Source organism: Papaver somniferum, chromosome 2 (genome assembly GCF_003573695.1).
Source record: "Papaver somniferum cultivar HN1 chromosome 2, ASM357369v1, whole genome shotgun sequence".
Lineage (NCBI taxonomy): Eukaryota > Viridiplantae > Streptophyta > Magnoliopsida > Ranunculales > Papaveraceae > Papaver > Papaver somniferum.
The window spans coordinates 99951724-99968712 of record NC_039359.1 but is presented as its reverse complement, the minus strand read 5'-3'; the positions used below and the strand labels follow the sequence as shown (position 1 = coordinate 99968712).

At 36.2% G+C, this 16989-nt stretch overlaps 3 protein-coding genes across 7 annotated transcripts; 1 reads left to right on the top strand and 2 right to left on the bottom strand.

The window, feature by feature from the left end:
• Positions 1-529: 529 nt before the first annotated feature.
• On the top strand, positions 530-11847 carry LOC113348561 (UPF0505 protein-like). 5 transcript variants are annotated; one of them, XM_026592386.1, is made up of 23 exons: positions 530-711; positions 835-1062; positions 1815-1845; positions 1947-2131; positions 2776-2935; positions 3321-3417; positions 4348-4517; positions 5416-5582; positions 5979-6161; positions 6284-6373; positions 7134-7214; positions 7553-7696; positions 8152-8237; positions 8746-8887; positions 9004-9087; positions 9240-9401; positions 9482-9569; positions 10483-10554; positions 10693-10759; positions 10841-10940; positions 11026-11142; positions 11237-11293; positions 11442-11847. In XM_026592386.1, the coding sequence occupies exons 1-23, from the start codon at positions 607-609 to the stop codon at positions 11589-11591; spliced, it is 2766 nt and encodes a 921-aa protein (XP_026448171.1). In that variant the 5' UTR covers positions 530-606; the 3' UTR covers positions 11592-11847. The 5 variants fall into 5 exon arrangements, with proteins under 5 accessions (XP_026448171.1, XP_026448169.1, XP_026448170.1 ...); XM_026592384.1 differs by having other exon boundaries at positions 5973-6161; XM_026592385.1 differs by having other exon boundaries at positions 5970-6161; positions 10696-10759.
• A 108-nt stretch (positions 11848-11955) lies between these two features.
• Positions 11956-13509, bottom strand: LOC113348563. The gene is made up of 4 exons (XM_026592389.1): positions 12854-13509; positions 12532-12770; positions 12406-12450; positions 11956-12299 (listed from the first exon to the last, which is right to left on the bottom strand). Exons 1-4 carry the CDS (start codon positions 13441-13443, stop codon positions 12172-12174), a joined length of 1002 nt encoding a protein of 333 aa, XP_026448174.1. The 5' UTR covers positions 13444-13509; the 3' UTR covers positions 11956-12171.
• A 67-nt stretch (positions 13510-13576) lies between these two features.
• LOC113348562 (basic 7S globulin-like) lies at positions 13577-15029 on the bottom strand. Its single transcript, XM_026592388.1, has one exon. The coding sequence runs from the start codon at positions 15023-15025 to the stop codon at positions 13775-13777; it is 1251 nt and encodes a 416-aa protein (XP_026448173.1). The 5' UTR covers positions 15026-15029; the 3' UTR covers positions 13577-13774.
• Positions 15030-16989: the final 1960 nt, after the last annotated feature.

Below are 16989 nucleotides of genomic sequence, written 5' to 3'. Positions count from 1 at the left end.
AGTTATTTTGTCTTTAAAATATATAATTATCCTAATATTTTTTCACTTGACCTATTTTCACGTTTATTTTTTAATTTTACTATATTTTCTCTTTAAAAACTTATTTTATAATAAAATTAATAATGGGTAAATCAACTGTTTAATAGTAAAATTAATTCTTAGACAAACAAAATATAATGTACACCCTAGCGGGATTTGATGGAAAAACAAACAACATCTATGCTAAATTACTTTTTAATTTACTATATTTTTTCTTTAAAAACTTATTTTATAATAAAATTAAGAATGGGTAAATCAACTTTTTAATAGTAAAATTAATTCTTACACAAACAAAATATAACGCACCCAAACCGGATTTGATGGAAAAACAAACAACATCTTTGCTAAATTAATTTGTGATAATCCTAACTAAGCAAGATAAAACTCTAACCCAGTTAAGTTTTAGGTTGTGAAAGGTGCCAAACACGGCCTTAAGATACAAGGTCAAAGGTCAAGTACCAAAACACAAAACTGAACGGACGGACGGAATACCCAAACTCAAAAGAGAAATAGTAGTAGTAAGTAAAGCAGTGAGATGAGATGAGTAGGTAGGTGAAGGAAGCAGTCATGGAGTTCAGAGCAAGGGATTACATTGTCGACCAAACAACTCAGTCATTACATCGCGTTCGAGCAGAATTTCATCCTCTCGCTACCCGCCCTTCGTTCAATCAGGTTTTATAAATATTTAGATGGCAAAATAAATTTAATTGAAATTAATTGGAATACATTTTACTCTGGTTAGGTCTAGCCTATAAACGGAACTGCGTAATCAATTTTTTGTTTGTTTTGTGATAGGTAGATGCTGTGATTAAAGAGAATATCGAGTTTTATGATCCATTGAGAAGCTCTATTGGAGGAAATGCAGAAGAATTTGTTAGGGATGAAGAGGGCGTTCATGATATTGATGATGCAAGAGGGATCTCAAGCAAAGACGAACTTCAATTGTCGGCTAAAGAATGGTCTTCTTTCAAGAGATCCTTGGCACAACGATTTTCAGTCTTAAAGATGGTCTCTATTTCGTCAGTAAGTTTGTTATGGATTCATTGATTTGGTGTGATTCCTAAGCTTATTTAAGAATTAGGTATTTTTCTTGCTCGATGCATTTGGAAACTCATACTTGATCACCAAAGTATTGTCTAAGGCTTCTACATTGACTTTTAGGTTTGAGTAAATACTTTTATTCTATGAATTGGTAGCGGAAGAATGAGTATCCTTGTAGTAGTAATTTCATACTTTAATGGCCTTTTTATGCTTTAAGTAGTTTCTCCATGATGCCCATGTTGTCGTGCAACTTCTATTTGGTAGTACTTGCTTTTCTAATGAGAGAAAACATGATATGTAGTCTGTATATCTCTTTCAAATGCAACTGAAACTACAGTATCCTTGCCCCTTCTTAGTTTGCTGTCACAGTTAAATTACTTTATGTTTTCATTCAGGACATCAAAATGATGTACTCCCTCTGTCCTAGTTTACTTGCCAAAATAAGATTTTGCAAAAACTTGAAAGAAATCCAAATTACTTCCACATACACCATCAATCTTCCAAATTACTTGTTTAAACTAGGACGGAGAGAGTATTAAACTAAAGTACAAATGTTTGATTTAAATTAAAAAGTAAGGTTGTAATCCCCTTTCCCGTCAAATGAAAACATGTTTGTGTTTTCTGGTTTAGTTTAGAACCCTGTAAATAAGTGTTTTAACATATGACAATTAAATAGAACAGTTGGTGTCGCTGTTATCTGCTGTAATAGTATGTCTTTTTTTTTTTTTTTGCAGATGCATGATGTAATAGTAAAAGATGTCAAGGGTATGTTAAATTTGGTGTTTCTATATTTTTCCTTTCCTTCCCGTGTATGTATCTCTCAGTATCCTTTTCAGAGTTTACTTATTTGATTAGGGATCTTGCAGTTCATGAGAAACCATCAACAAGCCTGCATCTAGATGAATTGAATGATCCTGAAAAGTTTGCTGAGAATGATGTCAAAGTCATTACACGGCAAGAGTATGTATCCCGATTGCGTGAACTGAAAGATGAAATTCGTCGCGCATGGCAGGCTGATGAGCGCGTAACATCCCTGAAGCTATCTATCAAGGTTAGGCTTTTGTTTTCCCTATCTTTTATGATCATTTTTCCAGTCAGATTCAATTTTGGTTGAGCATAGGTATTATGTGATTTGAGTGGATTGGAAGATAATGGTATCTACTTCCGTTGTCTGTCATTCAACAAAGACAACAAACACGACAATGGTGAGGTGACCTTTACCGGCACTCATCAGGTATGTGAACATAGTTGCTTTGAACATGGTTTAGGTAACAGCAGCAAAGTGTTCTTGCCCATAAACCGTTCATTAAGTAGCACATGGTCAATTTATGAAATTAGGATTTGAGTCTGTTAAGTAGAAATAACCACATTAAGCTAATCACTTTCTTTAAAATTTATTTTTTAATAAACTAACAGGTAAAGGGGTACTTCACTAAAACATGTGTACATAATTTCAAAGAATATCTCCATTTTGTGAAAAGATTAGGTGTTCTCGATGCCATTCTGTATGTGCAGCACTTATGAACCCTAAGACCAAACTTATTTCTTCGAGGATTACATGGAAAGCTACGAGAAATAGTTTGAACTTTCAAATCTTGATGACAACCACGAAATCCTTACTTGTAACGTACATTGGAAGATCTTGATTCAAAGTTTAGGTCACTCGAATATGAGTCAAATTCATTTGTTATGCAGGTTGCTAGACTTCTGATGGACACATCTGTTTCACAATTCTATCCTGCCCTTTTTGTTTTAGTTACGGAAATACTGGATATGGTTGGAGACATGGTGTGGGAGCGCATTAAAAGGAGGGCGGAATTTTCGGATGATGGAACTATAATATGTTGTTTGCAAGGTGTAGCTTTTGTTTAAGTGTTGCAGTAAAAGGCATGCATTTCTTGTGTAATTGTTCTAAATTTAGTTTAGAAGAGCTAAAGGTGGAGGAAAACTTGATTTGGTTTGTGACACACCATGTTACAGACTCTTCTTATGCCTATCCTTAATTGCGATCCAAATGGTAGTTAATGTTGGCTTGAACTGTAGCTACACTATTATTAACCTGATTCCAGTGTTTTATTCCAACCCTTGTCAATCAATCAAAAAAAGAAAAAAAAAATGTAACTAGAAAAGTTTGTTTGCCATGTGCTAAAAATTAGAAACTTACCATAGTTTCAAATATATAATCGGTGGCAAGTGACAGTTTCTTATTTTTAACATTTGTGCCTTTTCTTTGTCCGCAGATAACTTTGTTTCCAGTGATATTCGTTCTGAAGCTAAGGAAACCTGTTATAACTGGTTTTGCAAAATTGGTTCCATCCGCGAGCTTCTTCCACGCATGTGAACTTCTTAACTCATCCTAGTTGGTTCCATGTAATGCATCTTTCATTTGAAGTTTTTCCTACTAATTACAGGCTTTGATGACGGGATGGCTTGTGAAACATTTGATTTGGTCATAAAAATGAGTTGCTTGTGCAAATCCATCTGAGTGAAAATTTGTTCACTTTCTAATCTAACTAAAACATCAATCTTATGGGGACACATTACTTTTAAGCCTAGTTATTCTATTCTATTGACACTTTGTACAGAAGTTAGATGAGTTTATTTCAGAGACGCACTCCTTCAGTTTGTCTAAATAATTTGTTCTGGGGAATGACTGTTGAGTTTTTAGATTTTTTTGTTTTGATTGGCTAAAGCCTAAAGGTTTAAAGCAGTTTGCATGAGACGAAGTAGTAGTACTAGTAATGTACTGAGGATGTTGCTATTTCTAAATCAATGAGGTCTCTCAGCAGCAGTAAACTTATTGTGGTTAGGTGCCCGAAACAATTTATGCTTGAAAGGGAATGACCGCTGATTTGGTTGGTAGGCGTGAGCTTATTTAGTGTGTGCCTGTTTGGGATTTAAATCATGATATCATCTTGTGAAGGTCTTCTGATATGGGCAACAAAGAAAAACATGTTGGACTCCCCATCTTGACTCAAGAGCGAAATGGCTGAATTACCACTTTTTACAAGTGGGTCTGCATTCTTGTTTTGCATTTGAGAGTGTAGAGTTCAAGGAATATGCCAACTCAAAAAACCTGTTATATTTGGCTTTAAACTGCTGGATGTATACTAAACTTTGGACAGCACATTTTCCTTAATTGTTCTCTTTTTTGTTAGTTTCTTCACTTGTTCTTTAAAAAGCACTTATCAATGCAGCACACTGGGTTCTCTCTACTTCTTTTAGAAACGAGTCTGACTTGGTATGCCACTTGCTATGCCCCTTCAGTTATTTGGAGCTGGCGATACTGCACTGTTGGCGTTTCCAGCGTGACCAACCGTGGCAGAATCTTGAACGCCTGGTCATGATGACGAGGGGAATAGCGGATCCTCTGGCATCTGCATATTGTCGCCTATATATAGCTCGCTGTGCTCAAAAATTGCTTCCAAGTGATAAAGGTACACATTCAAGATACACATTGGTTAGGGTGACTCCTGCTTTTGGTAAAAGATGGTCAGACAGTTTTTCAGTCATCAGATTTTCACCATCTCTTTATAAACTACTAGTCTACTGCACCCTTGTTCCCGTCCATGGTTGCCTCCAGAGCTTTATGCTTATACATGCATACATACCATATTTTGTCCTACGTAAAGAAGATAAATGCTGCATTTGGGATCTAGTGAATATTCATGTGATGCAAATATAAAAATGTGTCAATTTCGTGGGATCATAGTAGGATTTTTATTTTAGCTTTTGGTTTGTGCTATTGAAGAACTGATAGGTTTCGGTTAGCAAGTAAGTCGACATTTAATTGATAATTCTGGCGAAACAAAGAAGTTATTATGAGATACTATATGTGATAATTGCGAAAAGTGTCAAGAAAGAATACAGTTCACATTTAATAATTTCATAAGATTTTTTGTAGAACCTATCATTTGGGTAGCTTTTGTGAAATTAAGCCTAAAGCTGTGAGTCTGTGACCAATGATTTTTACTTCACTTGCAATTTTCCAAAGCATGTTTTTCTTCTTTGATCTCATCCTTTTGGTGATTTACCTTAGTTGTTTTAGCATTCAAAAGAACATTAGGTTGAAAGAAGAAACAACATATGTCTTCAAGCCCCTTAAGTTTTCAATAGACTTTTTTATATATACAGTATTATGAGATATTTTGTTTTAATGAAACATCTGCGTCTCTCTGCCTTGTCAATCTTTCCACCATATTGAAGTTTTGAGTACTCACTATTGTCCCCTTAAAAAGCAGTAATTTGATTTGCCTTCTCGCACTTCAGATGGTCGTGGCCCTATTTGTAATTATAAATGTTGATTTTTCTTTATTTGGGCTGAGTTTTTGCTAGGATACCTCATCACTTGCATTAGCGACATCAATCTTGTATTGACCCGTATTGTTTCGGAGAAAGAACCCACACCCAGTAATTCTCTGGAAAACAAAAATTTGCTCATCAACCTGGTGGAACCTACCATTGAGTGGATTACGAGATGCATTCTTAAGGATGCTCATCAGGTCAGCAATGTGTTTAGCATTTTATCTTCGTCAGTTCGTCCTGCTATGTCTATTTATCTTGCTTATCATATATGGGTTAGTGTGTACGTTTATTTCTGCTTCATCTTTGGATGTCTTTCAAACATAGTGGGAACTTATTTGTACGAAACAATTTGCTGGTCTCCTGCTTTAAGTTGACATGCAATGTATCTTCATGGGTTATGCATTCTTCTAGAGACTTGGAGGATTGTAATCCCCCACTCATATCATTCCAAAGCAAGATTCCCTTTTATTTTTCAACCCTCTAGTGAAGAAAGTGGGCATGAACTGTTACTTTTCTGGTTACTGTCTGCTAGTACATTTGCCTTCAAACTACCGACTCTTTTCTGAAATTTATTTTATATTTAGAAGAAGCAGGCTTATAATATACTGAAGGAGCTTGGGGTAGTTAGGAACATAAAGAAGATGATTGGTAATGTCCCTTGTACCTCAATTGTGCTTCATTATATCCTCAAGGAACTTCCTGTGGAGAGCGTTTGCTCCCATGCGGTAGAGATCGTGAAGCTTATCGAGTCCAACAAGGATATTTCGCTTGATCAGGTAAGCGTCCGCTTCATGTAAGTCATGGGTATCTATGCCCCTTATGTACTGATACTGGTGGGGAACAAAATTAATAAGACGTATACTTCATTTTAGTCAGTTTTTTATTTTTCACTTTGCAGTATATGAACTACAGGTTACTTGGTTTAAGGCTCTGCGAGAAGAGGCCTCCAATCGATTTTGTCAGTGCAGTACTGGGTAATGTTTTTCAGGTATGCGGCCGCTTCCCTTCAATCGCTGATACATGGTGTTCCAAGTAAATAAGCAATTTAAAAGAGAAAATAAAGAATCAAGAAGCATTGTTTCTGTATTTCACCTCCTTATAAGATTTTGACTGAGTGCCCGACCTTTTTTCTCTTCATTAATACAATATTCATTAGCAATTTAATTTTGTTAATCTTTTCCGATGTCTAGGTGTGCAAATGCCTCGACGCATGCACAACTTTACAAATGCCCGTTTTTACTGTAAGTTGTGCACTGAGTGGGTAATAGTAGCCACCTGGAGGCTGTATGCTATAGTTTCTGCATGTCTGTCTAAAGGGCTTCAATTATGGCCCATGCAAATAAAAGTAACATGTCCTTTTTGCCACGGATTTCTGAGTCTATGTCACAGCATCATTGGGAACTCCCGTTACGTGCTTCCTCCTTGGCATTACTTAACCAGTTCAATATTAGAACGATACTCCTTCATGTGAGGTGCCTTGCATTTCTCATGTACTGGACTATTCTCTAGTCTATGTGACTCTGATAAAGAAGTTATTTTTACTTCTGACCGGTAGCCTGTTCCTGAATCATCTGAATGCTTAATAAGTAGCTCCAATTTAGTAACATGAAAGGTTGACTACTTGTGAGCATCTACTAATCACTGTTTCTGAACTTTTCTCTTTGGATGTTAGGATCGTAATTGGATAGATCTGATGATATGTGTATATAATCCATGTATTTTTATTGTTCTGGTTGCTTCTATTATAGGTGTCAACTCTATCCAGCAGCCTTGATCAGTACTTGAAGGTTGTGGATGGTTACATAGATCTCGTCTTTCAGCACCAGATGGTAATTATCAACTTCTCTTGATTTTAAAGCATCCTTTCCATTTTGAAATTTACGTCCTACAAATTTGCCGCTTCTTTGCTTTCCCTTTGGTTAATCACACTCGGCATTTCCTGAAACAAAATACCCCTGTAATTTCCATGTAGCAAAAGTATTGAATCCCTTTGGTTGCATCCCTAACTGTACTACCAAATCAACTAAACCCCATCCCTGCTTCTTCAAATTTGTCACTTTGTACCCCTATTGCATTCAGAAATTTGTAAATTGACTTGTCGAGTTCAGCATTGATGGCATGTCCTCCCTAATAGTTGTCTTTTTCTTTTTTTTTGAAATTGTTTCAGGATAATTTTTTAGCCATCATCTTAGATGGTATTTTCATTCGAGCAGCCAATCAGGTTGTTGTGGAAAGTGAACTGAGCAGTCTGCAGTCCATTTTCGTAAAACTTCTTGCTCATGTCAAGAAACTGGAAGATGCATTTGCTCTGGTAAGCTTGTTCTTGAGCCAATATGAGCTATTTAGATGCTTGTATGCTCTCTATGTAGACTTTGAGCAGTGTTGATTCTGCATCTATTTTAATGTATCATTCATCTCTCCAAGGTCTTATTGTATGAATTAAGATAACCTTGGTACGTAGTAATTAGACGATCGCATGAAATCAGAGCAACATCTTTCACTTGTACTGCTCTTTGTCATTTATCAGGGATCGTATATGTCATCTCTCAACTGTGTCACCATCATTTGCGGTTTGATTTAATATCGTGTTTCGATATGAAAATATGTTAGTAATTCTGGATAGATGCTAGCAAAAGATGTGTTGCTAGTCCCTGACTAGACCAATAGATCTATTTGAGTTACAGGGTGCTATTTTGTATGATAAGAGTAGGATTATATTTTATTTTCGTGCAATAATCTAATATGGCTACAATGATTACTATGTAGAATCACTTTGTTGAGATCGTAGATGTTGTGATGCACGGGGGTTCAAGAGATGTTGTCTATATGCATATCCTTGGTAAAGCAATAAAGTAAGTTGATGCTACTATGTGTTACTTTTTAACTTTAACCTGTAAAGATTGCATATATTTAGTCTTTACATGGGTTCTCAGTCTTCACTGAACTTGGAAGTCGCTGAAATAATCTTTGACAAAAAGACTGAAATGATTTAAGTTGATTAACTTAATGAAAATAAAAGCGGTTGGCCATTGATCTGTTTCACATGCTATTTGTCTGTATATTTAAGCCTCTACAGACAAATTGCATAAACATAATTTATTCTGAGTTACAGAAATTCCATCTAAGCAGTTAACTTTGATTGTCATCTATTCAACAGGTGTGGTTAGTTGGTTATCTTTAAGTTGAATGATAATTCAATAAACAAAATCTTGAAAGCTTTTGGGTGTAGAGTAGTGTCGCATGCTATCTTCTTGAAATTTGATTTTTCAAACCAAATTTTTAAGCCCTATTTGTTCCTGTTTTTCCTCTGTGACTGAAAGTGTTTCATTTCCAATATTTGTTCCTGATTTTATTGGGCAGGAGCGGTAATATTCATGATCCAGCAACCATACGGGTACTTTTTGAATTTTCTCAGACTCTTCACCAAGGTTTAGATTTTGCAAACATCAAAGACGATCAGCAGCAACAGTCAGCTCATCTCATTTCTCGTTTTATCCAGATGGTAATGTTCTTATAAGTATATGTACGTTGCTGTTCAGATTGTGAGTTTTTGTAACTATTATTTAGCATGACTTGGCAGTTTCAATGAGTGTGTCACAAACGCTAGCTATTGTTCAGGTCGATTATGGGACAGCATTGGAACGCCATTTAGAATTTTTAGTTGAATGTCGTGGAGCTTTTGGTAGGATCAATGAGCTTAAGGTATGTCTTAGTTGTATGTGGATTTAGTTAAATGAACTACTTGTCTTTATCATTTTTGATTTGAATAAAAATTGTTGTATGTTACCTTTTCATTTTTGGACCTTTTGTTGATCCTGTAATATAACTCTACAGTGATTGATATTCACTGGCAGGAAACTCTTGTCCATGCAAGCAATAATTTAGCGATAAAAGCTATCAAAGGTTCTAACAAACTTGTCAGTTTCATCAAGTCCTGCATTTCATTTAGTGAAGTTACAATACCGTCAGTGTCAGCTAGCGTCAAGCAGATAAATCTATATCTTGAGACAGCAGAGGTGACATTTTCACCTTTCTTCAAGTTCTGCCTGCAAAATTCTAAAAGATCATTTACCAATATCCTTTTCCAAAATTGCAGGTTGCTCTGCTAGGCGGCTTATTTTCTCATACAGATGGACTTGTTGATTCGGCAATCAGTTGTTTCCAAAGTTTAGACCTAACTGATGGTGAGCCTCCTTACATATTCTAGTGATATAATCGCGCATTAGTTGCTTGCCACTTGCTAACTCTGGATATAGATCTGAAATAACTTGTTCCCAGATGGATCATTAAAAGATATTGAGAATTTAGCTATAAGATGTTTTCCATCATGTAATGATTTGTGTTTAGGCGAGGCACCAGCTTAAACGACCCACGATTGAAGAACAGGAGCACCTAAGGCATCACCTTTGCACAAAGGGCTAATTTTTTTCTTTTTTCTTAAAATCTGCATATACTATAGTGACGGTTACTGATTTCCTGCATCTATATGTGAACATGTATGAAATAAACGGCACACGGTGATGAAAATAAACAAACAAAGAAACAAGCAAGCAATGCAAGAAAATAAAAAACCTGAGGTCTCCGATGGTCGCATTATTGGTGCCCCAAAATTTCTCGAACCCCCCCTGTTCGAGTGCCTTTCACGAGGAACGGCCACCCTGTACATCGTGCTTGCCTTTGACACCATAGCTTTGAACTGCACTGATGATTTACAATTTGCAACCGTACTTTCTGTTTGTCTTTTCTAGTACTTGGAATTTATTAATTGCTGGATTTTGAAGGATCCATCTACCTCACTTATATTACCAATTTTAAGGAAATGTTTTGGAGCAGGGTATCCGAAGCACTGCTGTTCCCTTAAGATGAATATTAGTAAAAACTGAAAACCTCTATTTTGCTATTTACATAGCATTTCTTGGAAATAATGTTGTTCCCTTTAGTTTAGATGCTATGGACTTCACCGACGTGTTTCTTTGTACCTTTATTTTGCAAAGCTAATCTTAAAGATTATGTCTTCTATCTTCTGCTTATAATGTTCCAGACACGGACCTAATTCACTGTTTGCTCACTACTGACTTGGTTTATATATTTGTGTAGGGTCGCCGACTGAAATGGATGGGGCTCTTTCCATAGTGCAGAAACTTTGCAGCCTCCTGATCATAATTCCAGGTATATCCAAAGATTCAAGAAGTTTTTCTACCTTTTTTGCGGAACTGATAGCGGTGAAAAAACAAAAATTTGAGAATTCTATCTAGTCGCACCATTTTGGACATCAATCAGTCATATTTATGCTGTTTTCTTTTGAAGGAGATATCGGACACGGAGTTGCTTACTATCCGAGAAGCATACTGTCGCTAATTAATTCAAAGCAGTGGTAATCCTTTTAAGCAACCACTGCCTCCAGATGGTCTATTTATGTTTTATTGCTTCTGTAACTTGTGGCACATTCGTGCAGGATAACACCAAAGTTGAGGACAAGAGCTTTCTGCGCAATAGTTTCTTTATCTGCTACACTTTCTCAAAATAAGCTCCCTTACCATGTGAACAATAAAGAGGTGTGTTTTGTCTTTCACCAAAAATCTAGCACATCCGTTACTTGATTTCTTCTACTCTTCGCGTTGTCTTATTTCGAATTTCCAGATCATGAGCAATGACAAACTATATTTTGGAGATCCGAGTTATTACCAAGAATTTATATCCGTTGCGACCTCAGTTGTTAAAAACATAGTCAATGATGTCAAACAAGAACGACACGGGGTAAGTATATAAATTGGTCATATGGATATAAAAAAAACGTCGTATTTGGTAATATTTTGAGTTTTTTCTTTTAACCCATAACTGTTACACGTAGATTACTCGAGGAAGTACAGCGCTAGAAGCTTGCAACTGCATCTTAACAGCTTTCAAGGTAAGCTTGCAACTGCATCTCTGAAAACTATTAAAAAAAAAATACAAAAACAGCATTTTGGTATCGTTATTTTGCTATCAGATGAGAGGTAATTTAAACCAATAAAAGTTGGTGATTTTTTATTTTGTATTTTTTTGGTTTTTGATAGGCAAGTAATGAAATATCACAAATCTGCTCCCAACTGATTGAGATTGCCAAGTCATGCTTGAATGCAAATGATAAATATCTGCGCTCGACAGTGAACTTAATGCGTAAAAGCCCAAGTAGTTCAACTAGTTCACTCATGATAACTGGTTAAGAGACATCGGTTTGCTTATGAGAAGCATGCATTCAGGATACGAAGAAGAGGATTTGTATATTAAAAGGGAACACTTGATATTACAAATAATACTGTGTTTAATTGCAATTTAATGTTGTATACTAGTGTGTTTCACCTTTATTTCCTTTTCATCTTTTTGGGCCCTGTTGGGTCAATAAATGTAGAAAAAAGAAGGCCCCCTTCAATTAGATTATTGTTTTCATGTAGTTACCAGTATCAAGTTGAACTTCATTTCATGATTCTGCCTCATGGCTTACTCTTTTCTTTTCCTTTGAAGGTTGATTGACTAGCAATTCAGCATCTTCCATGCTTTTGACCAGTCTGTAAATAAAGTTAGCAACTCGTCTTTTTCTTTTTTTGACAAAAGATAGACATTTAACACAACTCTTTTTCTTTTCTTCAACATGTAAGAAAGAATATCTTTTGAATAGTTAACAACAATTTGCAAGTTCAAACCGTGACTTGTCTCAGTATACAAAATAGGACTCAAATTATACAAAAAAGCAAATTGAAGGGGAAAAAAAAAGTGGCAAGAGGTATTGGCCTTCATCCCTTTTCATCAAAAAAACCTGTTCTCATTGCTCTGAACTCCACATGTAACTGGAGCCGTTGCTCTCAATTTTTTTATGTACCATATTCCTGCTCCAATTCCTATGGCCCCGGCAAACGAAACCCCGGTAGCTGTCACTGCAAAATTTAAGTTATGGGAGAAGTTTGAGTTACTCATTGCCCAAATTTCTAGATTTCCTTGCAATTTCTTAAAAACATAAGATTGGTCTTATTGTTGGTTTACCTGCTATGACTTTAATACTTCTATGGTGCTGATAGTCTTGATGATCTGCAAAAGAATATTACAGTTTTTCGTTAGAGAAGTTGCGGATGCATGATATTGTAGTTCGAAAGCGAAAAATGTAGTTACCTGTACAGTAAGTTGTTACATTTCCTTTCTCGCATAAACAAGTAAAATTTTGAGATCGAGTATCAAAACCACATGTTCCCCCTCCATTCGAGTACTCTTGACACTGAAGACAACTTGTTGTGATCGGGATATCATAATTTATCCGAATTCCGTATTCAGGTACTTGATCATAAGGTTGAAGAGCACCAACATTTCTCCAATATACGCTAGTATATGATGTACAGTACTGCAACATCAACCTGTTATAGAAAAGCAGCAAAAATATTGGTATCCGTTGCAAAATTTATCATGAAAATGTATGCAAGAATAGAAATATACATACCTTAGAGATTCAGTAGCCTTAGGATAATAAGAACAACAAGGAACCCTCCCACCCAAACCGAAAGGACAGTCGGGTAAATGTCGACAAAGATAACTAGCACTGTCACAAGACGAATCACATTTATCTGGAAATCGCTCACAAAAACTTGGTTTTGGAGAAACAATGACCTTTTCTTCACTGCAGTTGAAGAACAGATAGTTGTTTTGAGTAGAAAGAGTTAAATGTGTGCTTGTATCAAGACTAAAAGGTCTAGTAGGGCGAAAATCATGGCCGTCGTTGCATTTCCACATGAAAGGATCAGAAACTAGGATGTGCGAATCGGAATAACTTATATTAACCACAGGATATCTGCCAGAGGGTGTTCTTAACTCAAGTTTTCCTGAATCAGAACATGAAAAAATGTGTCTGAAATAAGGACTTCCACATCCAGCATCAATACTGAATGGGTATTCGATTGGGACATCACCGCAAGAAGTCCTACACAAAGATGATTGAGAAGAAATGAAACTAGGGAAAGCTATGTTAAGAATAAGAAACATAGTGATAAAAGAAGTACTTGATATGGGTTTGGTGGTAAACAGTGAAGCCATTGGAGGAAGTTTCAGGGTTCATGAAGAGTGGTTTGTGAAGAGAATTTGTATCTATATATCTAAAGATTAAAGAGAATATAGACAAAGAATAATCAGTAATGTTCAGATTATCACCAAAGTGAAGATAGTAGAGAGTGCGACAGAGACAAAAGTGGGAATCTATACTAGTTTAAGTTTTCTTTCTTTTGCTTTTCTTCTTTTCATACATTTGTTTAGAGTTTTGAGAAGAACACAGAAAGAAAAAAGGACAAACGACCGACAACCGACTAGCTGAATGCATCGACACTGTACTTCAGCTGGTGATGCAATCCCCGGAATACCACTTTAACTACTAGTTGGTTGGACCAACTAATTGATACAAGGGTTGACTGAATCCTACTCTCGACTTTGGAATATCAAACTCCAAGAGATTATCCTGCAGTTGAAGCCCACCGATAACTATCGAAGTCCTTGCCTTCAAACCTCCATCAATGAACCCCAAACACAACACATTGTCATTAACATACTTCAAAGAACTCTTTGCCCCAACCACACGCCAAACTACATTGTTGGTCAATACAAGATTGACTTGTGGCACAACAAGTCCTTCTGGATAGCTAGTAACCATGGTAGAAGAATTAAAACAAGCACCGAAAGGTTTAACCGAAGCAGCGCGAGTGATATTCATGGCTTTCGCCCTCTTAACGTAAAGACTAGTGAAAGCCTTGTATATTGATGTCTCCATAGCGGTATAGGGAAGCAGAGTGCTGAATTTCGTTCCGCCAACTCCATTTTTTCTGTTAATCGATAACATTTTTTTGTGTATTGCGACATTTTCACCATCTATCTGGATTGATTTGACGCCAATGTAATAATCAGTAGAATAGTCTTGATTGTATGGGTTACTGATGAGTGGGGTGTAAATGAAAGAAGGCCTCAACGTTTCGTGAATGTAATGTCCGCCGCCAAAGTAGACGTTGCCAAATTGAAAATCTAAAGCGAATTTCCGAGAAAAATGAAATGCAGCTGAAAATTGTGAAACCAAGGAAAGTCCTGAACGCCCAAGACCGGCCATCCCATTAACACCCTTGGCAAGTCCATTTAGACTAGTTGTTCCGCATCCGAAAGCAAACCGACGAGCCGTAACATTTTCGCCTCGGATCCAGAGATAAGGTCGTTGACCAGGCTCATAACCTGATTGCAGAGTCACATCATCTGAACCTAGCTGACCGCTGCTAGTTGACCGAGTTACTGTGTTGGTTGAGGAAATACTACATGTTTTGTTACAGCATTGCGGAATTTGAACGGTGTTGCTGCTGGCTAGCAAGCATTGAGGTGACTTACAATCCACCGGTTGATATGACGATGTTTGTTGCTTTTGACCACAATGGATCCAGGGGAGTTTACCGCCTAGATCGAGAACTAGTCTTATGGGAACTTTGGGAGTTGCTAAACTGATTTCCGTAACATATTGGTGAGTGGATGGATCTTTATGAAATGGAAGGACTACTCCTCGAGGTCGTGATGAAGAAAAAGGCTGAGCATCAGAGTGTGAAAGTAAAAAAGAGATGAGAAGAAAATAAGTGAAAGAATAAGAAGCCATGAGATTTAGAAAATGATCGGAATGCAAGAGTTTATCTAGTAACCTTAAGTAGACTGCATGTATACTTATCTACTTAGTTGTCACGAAGACTTTTTAATACAATAGAATATGAAGGCCAGTTGCCACATGCGTGATGCCTTAATTAGTGCGGTCGTGTTCCCCTGGTTTCCTAGATCTTTCAAAGTTCTGTTCCAAAGGGGTTCGCGGATCAGTACAACGGTAATACCATTTAATCAATTTCAGTTCTTAAAGACTTGATCAATTTCAGTTCTCAACGTCGTCCTGGTCCGGACTAAAACACCCGGTGAAATTTGGGAATCTTTAGTTTCATATTTTGGAATACTTACACTTTTCGTAGGAACGTAGAGTTTTATATGAAAAACATGGCACCAAAATCTTAGTTTCAAATTTATCGGCGCTTAGATTTTTTAGATCATGATAATGTCTTTCTAACCATGTTAGCAGATCCTTGATCAATTTCAAATTTTATGTCCGTAATATATATGTCGATCATTTTGCACATTTTGCATATGTTAAAGTGTAGTAGATATAAAAAGAACAACAACAAATTTTGCACATTACTAAATTCAGAAATTCTTCTTGGCCATTGACCGAAACTGAGAATCTCGTCCGAGATTGACTACACTTGTAGGATTTTGCAGCTTTTGCCATGGAGGGTTAAGTTTCTAATTTTTTCGGAGTTTTTTTATAATGGAGCCGAAATTAAACTTATTGTTGGAGATAACATGTCAGTTCAGCGATGGTATTACTCATCTGATTGTAGGGCTCTCGCTGGCCCTGAGAAATTAATGCTCTGAAGTTTAACTCTGTAATGATTTTCCTATACTCTTCTCATATAAGACTTTTTCTTTCTTTTCCAATAAAAGACCACAAATAATATTTTTTCTATTTAACCGTTGAACCATCTCCATGAATTAAGAATATAACGAGTGTTATAGTTTATTACATGCTTATTCTATTAGTTTTCATATAATTACTCTATGATTTTAGTTGTATTTGAGTATTGCAGGAATATTCATGATAAACAGACAAAGGACGAAGAAAATTGACTTACTTTAGACTTAAAGGGGGCGCAGTTGAGAAAGTAGAAGAAGCCCAATTGAAGACCAAATTAACTAAGGAGTGAAGTGATTTTAGCAATGAGCACAATTGATGGACGAAAAAGCCTATAGTTCAAGTACCAAAAACCGTTAATTGCGAAAAAAAAAGTGTTGTTGTGCATCTGAAAAGTCCTAATATCCTCAATTCACTCAAGAGGATTTTTCTTTTAATTGTTCATATTAAAATCTTTAATCCATTATTGCATATGAAGAACACCATGCTTGAGATTGTATGATCCCTTCTTCTTCTTTTTTCCAAATTTTGTTTTTGAACGGAAAATAAGTGTCTAATTTATGCATTATAAAACTATATAAAACAGATTCTCGTTATAGATGTTTCCTGTCAAATTTTTTTCTTTATCTGAATACAACTTTGGAATTTGAATATTTTTAGTTATTACGGGTAAAAACCAATTCTGGTGAAAAGGATGAAAAGTGGGGTAGGTTGATGAGAAATGATCCTGAACTCTAAAAAAAAAAATGCAATATGGGGAAGCACTTCGATTCGAGAGATCAATCTATACAATTCTGGCCAAAACTAAGAAATGACCATCCCAGTCTTGTTTCGGTCACAAGGGAAGAAAAAAGGTTGGTCTTAGGGAGGGAAGCAAGAGAAATGTTGAGATCAGAGTGGAAGACTCTGTGAGGTGTGGTTGTTGTGTGTGACTCTAAATAAAGAATTAATTGTGTATGACTGAGAGAAGGCTTCTGTGTAATCAGAATGCAAAACTTGCTCGTAACTTGTAAGTTCTGTCTGTCTCACTTGTTTCAAATAGTCTGATATGAATATATTGAAGAATCTATTTTTTATAGTCATAACCGCACACCCTGACCTCGTAAGAA